The sequence below is a fragment of the Oncorhynchus gorbuscha genome, unplaced genomic scaffold (genome assembly GCF_021184085.1).
Source record: "Oncorhynchus gorbuscha isolate QuinsamMale2020 ecotype Even-year unplaced genomic scaffold, OgorEven_v1.0 Un_scaffold_1459, whole genome shotgun sequence".
NCBI classification, from domain to species: domain Eukaryota; kingdom Metazoa; phylum Chordata; class Actinopteri; order Salmoniformes; family Salmonidae; genus Oncorhynchus; species Oncorhynchus gorbuscha.
In genome coordinates, this window is record NW_025746234.1 from 1 (window position 1) to 13,587 (window position 13,587).

Consider the following 13,587-nt stretch of genomic DNA (forward strand, 5'->3'; position numbering starts at 1 on the left):
GTGCACTACATTTGACTGGTCATAGGTAGTGCACTACATTAAGACTGGTCATAGGTAGTGCACTACATTTGACTGGTCATAGGGTCACTGGTCATAGGTAGTGCACTACATTTGACTGGTCATAGGTAGTGCACTACATTTGACCGGTCATAGGTAGTGCACTACATTAAGACTGGTCATAGGTAGTGCACTACATTTGACCGGTCATAGGTAGTGCACTACATTTGACCGGTCATAGGTAGTGCACTACATTTGACTGGTCATAGGTAGTGCACTACATTTGACCGGTCATAGGTAGTGCACTACATTTGACCGGTCATAGGTAGTGCACTACATTTGACTGGTCATAGGTAGTGCACTACATTTGACTGGTCATAGGTAGTGCACTACATTCAAGAGTGCACTACATTTGGTCATAGGTAGTGCACTACATTTGACATTTGACTGGTCATAGGTAGTGCACTACATTTGACTGGTCATAGGTAGTGCACTACATTTGACTGGTCATAGGTAGTGCCTACACTTCATATGCACTTAGTATGAAATAGGGGTTTCCGTTTGTGCTGCAGCTCCCTTGTTTTTTTGACTGAGGACTTGATTGAAGCCTCGTGAATAACCACGTCAATGAAGAACACTTCTGGGAACAGTACATTTGTTACGTTCACCAATCAGAAGCAGGTAAAAGGTCAATCTATTTGTCATTATTCTGAACATTGTTAAGGGTGTACTTCCTGTTCGTTACCTGGAAGGGGCTATTAGGAGTTTCATTGATGTTGAAGCAACGGATTTAATACAACATCATTTGGATGAGAGGATTCTTGTATTTCCCATTTATTAGGCTATATATTATACATAGTATACATCTATATATTATAGTACACATCTATATATTATAGTACACATCTATATATTATAGTACACATCTATATATTATAGTACACATCTATATATTATAGTATACATCTATATATTATAGTACACACCTATATATTATAGTACACACCTATATATTATAGTACACACCTATATATTATAGTACACATCTATATATTATAGTACACATCTATATATTATAGTACACATCTATATATTATAGTACACATCTATATATTATAGTACACATCTATATATTATAGTACACATCTATATATTATAGTACACATCTATATATTATAGTACACATCTATATATTATAGTACACATCTATATATTATAGTACACATCTATATATTATAGTACACATCTATATATTATAGTACACACCTATATATTATAGTACACATCTATATATTATAGTACACATCTATATATTATAGTACACATCTATATATTATAGTACACATCTATATATTATACATAGTACACATCTATATATTATAGTACACATCTATATATTATAGTACACACCTATATATTATAGTACACATCTATATATTATAGTACACATCTATATATTATAGTACACATCTATATATTATACATAGTACACATCTATATATTATGCATAGTACACATCTATATATTATAGTACACACCTATATATTATAGTACACATCTATATATTATAGTACACATCTATATATTATAGTACACACCTATATATTATAGTACACATCTATATATTATAGTACACACCTATATATTATAGTACACATCTATATATTATAGTACACATCTATATATTATAGTATACATCTATATATTATAGTACACATCTATATATTATAGTACACATCTATATATTATAGTACACATCTATATATTATAGTACACATCTATATATTATGCATAGTACACATCTATATATTATAGTACACATCTATATATTATAGTACACATCTATATATTATAGTACACATCTATATATTATAGTACACATCTATATATTATAGTATACATCTATATATTATAGTACACATCTATATATTATAGTACACATCTATATATTATAGTACACACCTATATATTATATAGTACACATCTATATATTATAGTACACATCTATATATTATAGTACACATCTATATATTATAGTACACATCTATATATTATAGTACACATCTATATATTATAGTACACATCTATATATTATAGTACACATCTATATATTATAGTACACATCTATATATTATAGTACACATCTATATATTATGCATAGTACACATCTATATATTATAGTACACATCTATATATTATAGTACACACCTATATATTATGCATAGTACACATCTATATATTATAGTACACATCTATATATTATAGTACACATCTATATATTATACATAGTACACACCTATATATTATGCATAGTACACATCTATATATTATAGTACACATCTATATATTATAGTACACATCTATATATTATGCATAGTACACATCTATATATTATAGTACACATCTATATATTATAGTACACATCTATATATTATAGTACACATCTATATATTATAGTACACATCTATATATTATAGTACACATCTATATATTATACATAGTACACACCTATATATTATAGTACACATCTATATATTATACATAGTACACATCTATATATTATATAGTACACATCTATATATTATAGTACACATCTATATATTATAGTACACATCTATATATTATAGTACACATCTATATATTATATACACATCTATATATTATAGTACACATCTATATATTATGCATAGTACACATCTATATATTATAGTACACATCTATATATTATAGTACACATCTATATATTATATAGTACACACCTATATATTATGCATAGTACACATCTATATATTATAGTACACATCTATATATTATAGTACACATCTATATATTATACATAGTACACACCTATATATTATGCATAGTACACACCTATATATTATAGTACACATCTATATATTATACATTGTACACACCTATATATTATGCATAGTACACATCTATATATTATAGTACACATCTATATATTATAGTACACATCTATATATTATACATAGTACACACCTATATATTATGCATAGTACACATCTATATATTATAGTACACATCTATATATTATAGTACACATCTATATATTATACATAGTACACACCTATATATTATGCATAGTACACATCTATATATTATAGTACACATCTATATATTATAGTACACATCTATATATTATAGTACACATCTATATATTATAGTACACATCTATATATTATACATAGTACACACCTATATATTATACATAGTACACATCTATATATTATAGTACACATCTATATATTATAGTACACATCTATATATTATAGTACACATCTATATATATATAGTACACATCTATATATTATACATAGTACACATCTATATATTATAGTACACATCTATATATTATGCATAGTACACATCTATATATTATAGTACACATCTATATATTATAGTACACATCTATATATTATAGTACACATCTATATATTATAGTACACATCTATATATTATAGTACACATCTATATATTATGCATAGTACACATCTATATATTATAGTACACATCTATATATTATGTTAACATCTATATATTAAGTACACATCTATATATTATAGTCATAGACACTAATCTATATATTATAGTACACACCTAAATATTATGACATAGTACACATCTATATATTATAGTACACATCTATATATTATAGTACACATCTATATATTATAGTACACACCTATATATTAGAGACTATAGTACACACCTGTCATTATTATAGTACACTAACCTGTCCATAATGATTAGGCATAGACACTAATCTGTCCATAATGATGTTAGACTATAGACACTAATCCTATATACTATAGACACTAACCTGTCCATAATGATTAGAGACTATAGACACTAACCTGTCCATAATGATGTAGAGACTATAGACACTAACCTGTCCATAATGATTATAGACACTAACCTGTCCATAATGATGTAGAGACTATAGACACTAACCTGTCCATAATGATGTAGAGACTATAGACACTAACCTGTCCATAATGATGTAGAGACTATAGACACTAACCTGTCCATAATGATGTAGAGACTATAGACACTAACCTGTCCATAATGATGTAGAGACTATAGACACTAACCTGTCCATACTGATGTAGAAACAATGCAAGGCTGTCCATAATTGTAGAAACTAGAAAATGTCCATAATGATATAGAAACTATAGACACTAACCTGTCCATAATGATGTAGAGACTATAGACACTAACCTGTCCATAATGATGGAGAAACTATAGACACTAACCTGTCCATAATGATGTAGAGACTATAGACACTAACCTGTCCATAATGATGTAGAGACTATAGACACTAACCTGTCCATAATGATGTAGAGACTATAGACACTAACCTGTCCATAATGATGTAGAGACTATAGACACTAACCTGTCCATAATGATGTAGAAACTATAGACACTAACCTGTCCATAATGATGTAGAGACTATAGACACTAACCTGTCCATAATGATGTAGAAACTATAGACACTAACCTGTCCATAATGATGTAGAGACTATAGACACTAACCTGTCCATAATGATTTATTAAATGTTAAAACTATCAAAATATGTCCAAATGTAGAGAGACCAGCTCATTATAATGACAACAGTTATTATGACTGTGGCTACCTGATTGCCCTAAGATAGACTAGAGCATGTTTTACCAACAGGCTTTGAACCTCTCCTGACATCAACACTAGGATAGACTAGAGCAGGATTGGGCAAACTTTTTGGCTCGAGGGCCACTTCGGGATTTTTAAATTCAACGGAGGGCCTCATATTTTGGGGGGGGGCAATTGTTTGTTAAAATCGATCTGCGGCAGCTTCCCGAGTGGCGCAGCGGTCTAAGGCATCGCAGTGCTTGAGGCGTTACTAAAGACCCGGGTTCAATCCCCAGCCTGTGTCACAGCTGGCCATGACTGGGAGACCTATGAGACGGCGCACATTTGGCCCAGCTTCGTCCGAGTTAGGAGAGGGTTTGGCAGACCGAGACCACACTGACTATCTCTATGACCACTCCTTCTGCCCACTACTCTCCTATTCACTAGGAACCAAGCAAGAAGAAAACGGTCTGAAACAGGGAGGGACGACCTAAACGTGTCCAATAAGAAACACTCATTTTCATTATAGATTGCAAAGCGTTTTGCTACTGTGGACGCTTATGACTACGACCCTGGGCTGAAGAGAGCTAGGCAACGCTATGCGTTTATCAATTGCATACTCCCACCCCTCTCACCTTCTCCACTAATGGGTTTTGATAAGGAGACGACTAGAGAGAAGAGAGGACGCAGGGTTTTTGCAATTGAGAAAAGGCCCATGACTGTGAGCACTCCTCCTCTTCCTCCTCCTCCTCCTCTTCACCCCCCCCCCCCATGTAGCTGCTGCTGTGGGCTGGCCTCCCTCATCCCTCCTTACCTCCTCCCTCCTTCCCTCCTCAGGGCATCTTTATAAAGAGACTCTTGGTCTCACCATGGGAGGATCACTCGCAGACACAGGAGTCCACGGAGCCACAGGTGAGCTGAACAACCCAGTAGCTGCTCTGTGTGTTTCTCTCTCTCTCTGTCTCCCTCTTTCTCTGTATCTCTCTGTGTCTCTCGCTGTCTCCCTCAGGCTCTCTCTCTCTCTCTGTCTCTTTCTCTATCTCTCTCTGTCTCTCTCTCCGTCTCTTTCTCTATCTCTATCTCTCTCTGTCTCTCTCTCTCTGTCTCTCTTTCCTTGTATCTCTCTCTGTGTCTCTCTTTCCTTGTATCTCTCTCTGTGTCTCTCTTTCCTTGTATCTCTCTCTGTGTCTCTCTCGGTCTTCCTCTTTGTTGCTTTCTCTCTCCATCTCTATCTCTCTCTGCCTCTAACTCTGTCTCTATCTCTCTCAGGTCTCTCTCTATCTCTCTCAGGTCTCTCTCTATCTCTCTCTGTCTCTCTCTCTCTATCTATCTCTCTCTCTTTCTCTGTATCTCTCTCTCTGTCTCCCTGTCTTTCTGTCGCTCTCTGCCACTCTAACTCTCTCTTATTCGCTCTTTTCTCTCACACACACACACACACACACACACACACACACACACACACACACACACACACACACACACACACACACACACACACACACACACACACACACACACACACACACACACACACACACACACACACACACACACACACACACACACAAAACAAATGTGACTTGTCTAATATCTAATACTGTATGTTCCTCTGAGGTTCAGCCAAGCGCAAACAACTGGACACTTTGTCTAATGTAACTGCTGTTGTGGTGTGTGTGTGTGTGTGTGTGTGTGTGTGTGTGTGTGTCTGTGTCTGTGTCTGTGTGTGTGTCTGTGTGTGTGTGTGTGTGTGTGTGTGTGTGTGTGTGTGTGTGTGTGTGTGTGTGTGTGTGTGTGTGTGTGTGTGTGTCTGTGTCTGTGTGTGTCTGTGTCTGTGTCTGTGTCTGTGTGTGTGTGTGTGTGTGTGTGTGTGTGTGTGTGTGTGTCTGTGTCTGTGTGTGTGTCTGTGTGTGTCTGTGTCTGTGTGTGTGTGTGTGTGTGTGTGTGTGTGTGTGTGTGTGTGTGTGTGTGTGTGTGTGTGTGTGTGTGTGTGTGTGTGTGTGTGTGTGTGTGTGTGTGTGTGTGTGTGTGTGTGTGTGTGTGTGTGCGAGTTCTCTGATGTTCCAACGGTTACAATGCTTGAGGAGAAATTATGACAATATCTGCAACTCTCTCAGATCTCTACACATCACTTGTAGATCACAATCAAATAGGCTGTTTTGCAGTGTATTACGGTTAAAATAGCTCAAACAGAATTATTCGATATTTAAGTTTTTAAAAAGAGACTGTGTAGAATACCTCAAACATTTAGAATGAATGTCCTTTGTCAATGATTTTAGGCAAAACAACAAAGTTATTTAACTGTAATGACATAACCCCCATCTATGCATGGCTCTTCCTCAGCTCTCTTCCTCAGTGAAGCAGCCGTCGGTGAAGCAGCACTCAGTGAAGCAGCACTCAGTGAAGCAGCACTCAGTGAAGCAGCACTCAGTGAAGCAGCCATCAGTGAAGCAGCACTCAGTGAAGCAGCACTCAGTGAAGCAGCACTCAGTGAAGCAGCCATCAGTGAAGCAGCACTCAGTGAAGCAGCACTCAGTGAAGCAACACTCAGTGAAGCAGCCGTTAGTGAAGCAGCACTCAGTGAAGCGTTGTAGTGTATCAGCATGGTCAACTCAGTATTCCCATACTGCTGGACCCTGTGCCTGATCCAGCTGGCTACAGGACTGGTTCATGGAAACGTTCGTCTAGACGACTCCCATCCCGGCCTCAGACGCACCGACGACTCCTTCCTCTCCGATATAGGTTAGTTTTTTGTTGTTGTTGCATTTTCTGTAATTAGGTAGACGGTGATTACTGTCCAGGTGAGAAAGAACAGTGGATTGTTCCAGAAAGCTGGATCAGTCAGTTAACAGTGGATTGTTCCAGAAAGCTGGATCAGTCAGTTAACAGTGGATTGTTCCAGAAAGCTGGATCAGTCAGTTAGCAGTGGATTGTTCCAGAAAGCTGGATCAGTCAGTTAACAGTGGATTGTTCCAGAAAGCTGGATCAGTCAGTTAGCAGTGGATTGTTCCAGAAAGCTGGATCAGTCAGTTAGCAGTGGATTGTTCTGGAAAGCTGGATCAGTCAGTTAGCAGTGGATTGTTCCAGAAAGCTGGATCAGTCAGTTAGCAGTGGATTGAAGTCATTGTCTCTGGAGACTGGATCCCATTCTGATTGATTGATTAATTGATTGATTGATTGTTTCTCCCCTCAGGTAAAGGCTGGATCAGTCAGTTAGAGGGGATTGGTTTCAGAGTGTCTGAGGAGGAAGAGGAGAAGGAGGAGGAGCTGCTGATGGACATGGAAACCTACGATGAGGTGGATCAATATACTATTTAAATCATTACTGGATTGTTATGACAGCGTGGATCGTGTTAACATGGATTTTAACATGCTTTCAGTCAGGCAGTGGAACATTGTTTGGTGTACACTGAGTTTCAAACAGTTACACGACTGACCAGGTGAATCCAGGTGAAACCTGGATCCCTTATCGATGCCACTTCAGCCAGTGTAGATGAAGTGGAGGAGACAAGCTGGGTGGGGTACAACTCAACATTAAGGTGGTGTCCTTAATGTTTTGTCCACTCGGTTAGAACACCAGTGTGTTTAGGGTTCACTACTGTGTACTTATGGAGACCAGACGTTCTACCAAGGATAGTAAAAGAAGGGACATTCAGACACTTCGCCAGTGTGCTATTTAAGGCTTAGGTGGTTAGGTTAAGGGTTAGGTTTAGGATTTTAGGAGTTGGTTAGGAGTTAGGGTTAGGTTTAAGAAGTTAGGGTAGGAGTTAGGGATAGGAGTTCTGGTTAGGATTGATTAATTGATTGGTTAGGGTTAGGAGTTAGGAGCTTAGAGTTAGAGTTAAGGGTTTAAGGTTAGGAGTTGAGGGGTTAGAGGTTAGGGTTAGGGTTAGGAGTTAAGGTAAGGAGGTAGGGGTTAGGGGTTAGGGTTAAAGGGTTAGGTTTAGGTTAAGGGTTAGGAGTTAGGAGCTAGGGTTAAGTTTAATGTTTAGGGTTAGGACATCAGTGTTAAGGTTTAGGGTTAGGAGTTAGGGGTTAGGTGTTAAAGTTTGGGAAAATGCCACTTTTGAATGAGAATCAGTTGTTTGGTCCCCACAATGATAGTAAAACAAACATTAGGGTGTTTGTGTTGTGTCCATCTGTCTGTTTAGTTAGTGTGTTTAGGGTTCAGGTTAGGTGTCCATCTGTCTGTCTACCAAGGATATGTGAAGGGACATTGTTACTGTCTGTTGTATGTGTGGTGTTAGGGTTAGGTTTGTCTAGGGTTAGGAGTTAGGGTTAGGTTTAGAGTTAGGGTTGGTTAGGAGTTAGGGTTAGGTTTAGAGTTAGGGTTAGGAGTTAGGTTAGGTTGTTAGGTTTGTTAGGAGTTAGGGTTAGGTTAGGAGTTAGGGTCTGTCTGTAGGGTTGTTGTTTGTTAGGAGCTATTGTTGTCTGTTTATGTTAGGAGTTAGGTGTTACTGTCTGTCTGTATGATTTTGTGAGTGTCAGTTACTGTCTGTCTGTATGTGTGTGTGTCCATCTGTCTGTCTGTATGTGTGGTGTCTACTGTCTGTCTGTATGTGTGTGTCTACTGTCTGTCTGTATGTCTGTATGTGTTTGTGTGGATTTTGAATCTACTGTCTGTCTGTATGTGTGGTATCTACTGTGTCCATCTGTCTGTCTGTATGTGTGGTGTCTACTGTCTGTCTGTATGTGTGGTGTCTACTGTCTGTCTGTATGTGTGTGTGTCCATCTGTCTGTCTGTATGTGTGGTGTCTACTGTCTGTCTGTATGTGTGGTGTCTACTGTCTGTCTGTATGTGTGTGTGTCCATCTGTCTGTCTGTATGTGTGGTGTCTACTGTCTGTCTGTATGTGTGGTGTCTACTGTCTGTCTGTATGTGTGTGTGTGTCCATCTGTCTGTCTGTATGTGTGGTGTCTACTGTCTGTCTGTATGTGTGTGTGTCCATCTGTCTGTCTGTATGTGTGGTGTCTACTGTCTGTCTGTATGTGTGGTGTCTACTGTCTGTCTGTATGTGTGTGTCCATCTGTCTGTCTGTATGTGTGGTGTCTACTGTCTGTCTGTATTTGTGTGTGTCCATCTGTCTGTCTGTATGTGTGGTGTCTACTGTCTGTCTGTATGTGTGTGTGTCCATCTGTCTGTCTGTATGTGTGGTGTCTACTGTCTGTCTGTATGTGTGTGTGTCCATCTGTCTGTCTGTATGTGTGGTGTCTACTGTCTGTCTGTATGTGTGTGTGTCCATCTGTCTGTCTGTATGTGTGGTGTCTACTGTCTGTCTGTATGTGTGTGTGTCCATCTGTCTGTCTGTATGTGTGGTGTCTACTGTCTGTCTGTATGTGTGGTGTCTACTGTCTGTCTGTATGTGTGTGTGTCCATCTGTCTGTCTGTATGTGTGGTGTCTACTGTCTGTCTGTATGTGTGTGTGTCCATCTGTCTGTCTGTATGTGTGGTGTCTACTGTCTGTCTGTATGTGTGTGTCCATCTGTCTGTCTGTATGTGTGTGTGTCCATCTGTCTGTCTGTATGTGTGGTGTCTACTGTCTGTCTGTATGTGTGTGTGTCCATCTGTCTGTCTGTATCTGTGGTGTCTACTGTCTGTCTGTATGTGTGGTGTCTACTGTCTAACATTCTGTCCAGAGGCTGTACTTGTACATCAAAGCAACATCAAGCTGCCTCACGCTATAGAAACAGAGGCTCCTGCCCTCTGGCTCCTTCTGGGTCGGACCAGGCTAACTGGTTGGGTCATGCATTCCACCAGGCTGAGGCTGTGCAGCTGTGGGAGCAGAGCCATGAGTTCTCCCTGTCACTGTATCCCCTCACCAGCAGTCCTGTCTGGGCAACACGCTGCCCTGCTGTAGAAACCTGCTAGTACCTCTTCTTCAACACGCTGCCCTGCTGTAGAAACCTGCTAGTACCTCTTCTTCAACACCCTGCCCTGCTGTAGAAACCTGCTAGTACCTCTTCTTCAACACGCTGCCCTGCTGTAATGGGTCCCCTCCCTCCCTCCCTCCCTCCCTCCCTCCCTCCCTCTCCCTCCCTCCCTCCCTGTCCCTCCCTCCCTCCCTCCCTCCCTCCCTCCCTTCCCTCCCTCCCTCCCTAGAAACCTCCCTCCACTGTCTAACATTGGTCCTGTCTGTGTTCTGGGTCCCCTCCCTCCCTCCACTGTCTAACATTGGCCCTGTCTGTGTTCTGTCTCGTCTGTCCATCCACCAGGATGTTGCTGAGGCGATGCAGCTGCAGAGCAGGGCCATGCGTTCTCCCCGTCGCTGTATCCCCCACCAGCAGTCCTGTCTGGGTAACACGCTGCCCTGCTGCGACCCCTGCGATACCCGCTATCCCCGAATGTTCGGCTCCATCTGCTACTGCCGTAGGACGGCCTGCGCCGGCGCTCACCGGCGTCCCTAAAACACTCCTAGAAAACCCTCTACGCCCCCTCTCACGGTGGGGCCCCTTTCTCTGCCAGTCTACAGTCAGTATCTAATCCATATCCGCAAGGCTTGATTTTATGAGCACGCAAACACAGACTATACATCCCAGGATGCATCAGTGAGACCGGCCAATAGGACACTCTCGTTACGTTGTTTTTTCTTCTTGATGTTAACTCTGGTTGTGTTTTATTTTTTATTTGATTTTTTTCCCGATAGGTTAGATGGATGTTACGTTGGGTGTACATTTATCGTTCAATGAAAGTCGAAAGACAAAATCAATCTCTAAAAAGGTAATATAATTGTCTTAAAAAAATATTGGCTGAGATTTTTTTTTTTTTGTTAATTATTTTTAATCTTAAAAACAACTGAGAACATATTTATTTCTTAAAGAGGCCAGAATGTAAAATACTTACATTACTCAAATCAAAAGTTGACATTTAAAATTTTGTTTAATGATTTTAAATAGTGAATCAGGTTCCGTATGTTCATCATGTGCCCAGAATCTTAACAGTAGTTAAATTGTGAGGCAGAACAGTTTCTGCTACATGGTTTAAGACTCCAGTATGTGAAACTTGCATAATGAATTATATATATATATATATATATATATATATATTTAAATATCTGTAGTTGACAATATATATTCCATAATAGGGAAACAGCTTTTTATTAAATTGGCAGCCATTATTTTGAAAGTCCAACACTCTCTGGGTAAGTTAAAGAAATCAGTGCAAATAGTAATTTATTGTATCTTATGAATGAAAATGAAATAATAAAAAAAGTAATTATTTTGTGTCATAGAAAAGAAAAATGGTCTCTATGACGATGATACATAACAACATATACTAGGGGATATCTCCTTTAGGATTCATAAACACACTGTGATGATACATTACATCATATACTAGGGGATATCTCCTTTAGGATTCATAAACACACTGTGATGATACATTACATCATATACTAGGGGATATCTCCTTTAGGATTCATAAACACACTGTGATGATACATTACATCATATACTAGGGGATATCTCCTTTAGGATTCATAAACACACTGTGATGATACATTACATCATATACTAGGGGATATCTCTAGGATTCATAAACACACTGTGATGATACATTACATCATATACTAGGGGATATCTCCTTTAGGATTCATAAACACACTGTGATGATACATTACATCATATACTAGGGGATATCTCCTTTAGGATTCATAAACACACTGTGATGATACATTACATCATATACTAGGGGATATCTCCTTTAGGATTCATAAACACACTGTGATGATACATTACATCATATACTAGGGGATATCTCTTTAGGATTCATAAACACACTGTGATGATACATTACATCATATACTAGGGGATATCTCCTTTAGGATTCATAAACACACTGTGATGATACATTACATCATATACTAGGGGATATCTCCTTTAGGATTCATAAACACACTGTGATGATACATTACATCATATACTAGGGGATATCTCCTTTAGGATTCATAAACACACTGTGATGATACATTACATCATATACTAGGGGATATCTCTAGGATTCATAAACACACTGTGATGATACATTACAACATATACTAGGGGATATCTCTAGGATTCATAAACACACTGTGATGATACATTACATCATATACTAGGGGATATCTCCTTTAGGATTCATAAACACACTGTGATGATACATTGCATCATATACTAGGTGATATCTCCACTAAATGGCAGCCTCTAGGTGATATCACCACTAAATGGCAGCCTCTAGGTGATATCTCCACTAAATGGCAGCCTCTAGGTGACATCACCACTAAATGGCAGCCTCTAGGTGATATCTCCACTAAATGGCAGCCTCTAGGTGATATCTCCACTAAATGGCAGCCTCTAGGTGATATCTCCACTAAATGGCAGCCTCTAGGTGATATCACCACTAAATGGCAGCCTCTAGGGGATATCTCCACTAAATGGCAGCCTCTAGGTGATATCTCCACTAAATGGCAGCCTCTAGGTGATATCTCCACTAAATGGCAGCCTCACCACTGGTAGGTGATATCACCACTAAATGGCAGCCTCTAGGTGATATCTCCACTAAATGGCAGCCTCTAGGTGATATCTCCACTAAATGGCAGCCTCTAGGTGATATCACCACTAAATGGCAGCCTCTAGGTGATATCTCCACTAAATGGCAGCCTCTAGGTGATATCTCCACTAAATGGCAGCCTCTAGGTGATATCTCCCTAAATGGCAGCCTCTAGGTGATATCACCACTAAATGGCAGCCTCTAGGTGATATCTCCACTAAATGGCAGCCTCTAGGTGATATCTCCACTAAATGGCAGCCTCTAGGTGATATCACCACTAAATGGCAGCCTCTAGGTGATATCTCCACTAAATGGCAGCCTCTAGGTGATATCTCCACTAAATGGCAGCCTCTAGGTGATATCTCCCTAAATGGCAGCCTCTAGGTGATATCACCACTAAATGGCAGCCTCTAGGTGATATCTCCCTAAATGGCAGCCTC

The 13,587-nt window shown here is 38.9% G+C and overlaps 1 protein-coding gene across 1 annotated transcript; it reads left to right on the forward strand.

Moving 5' to 3' along the window:
- The first annotated feature begins 5,421 nt into the window (after nt 1–5,421).
- On the forward strand, nt 5,422–11,544 carry LOC124022863 (agouti-related protein-like). Its single transcript, XM_046337548.1, has 4 exons — nt 5,422–5,539; nt 6,968–7,366; nt 7,818–7,921; nt 10,837–11,544. The coding sequence occupies exons 2-4, from the start codon at nt 7,228–7,230 to the stop codon at nt 11,026–11,028; spliced, it is 435 nt and encodes a 144-aa protein (XP_046193504.1). The 5' UTR covers nt 5,422–5,539; nt 6,968–7,227; the 3' UTR covers nt 11,029–11,544.
- The last annotated feature ends 2,043 nt before the right edge of the window (nt 11,545–13,587 follow it).

What these genes read in the sequence shown, in the direction of transcription:
- LOC124022863 (XM_046337548.1), top strand. Translation starts at nt 7,228, where the DNA reads ATGGTCAACTCAGTATTCCCATACTGCTGGACCCTGTGCCTGATCCAG. An exon ending in CTCCTTCCTCTCCGATATAG is followed by an intron (nt 7,367 to 7,817) that starts GTTAGTTTTTTG and finishes TTCTCCCCTCAG; the next exon opens with GTAAAGGCTGGATCAGTCAG. An exon ending in ACATGGAAACCTACGATGAG is followed by an intron (nt 7,922 to 10,836) that starts GTGGATCAATAT and finishes TCCATCCACCAG; the next exon opens with GATGTTGCTGAGGCGATGCA.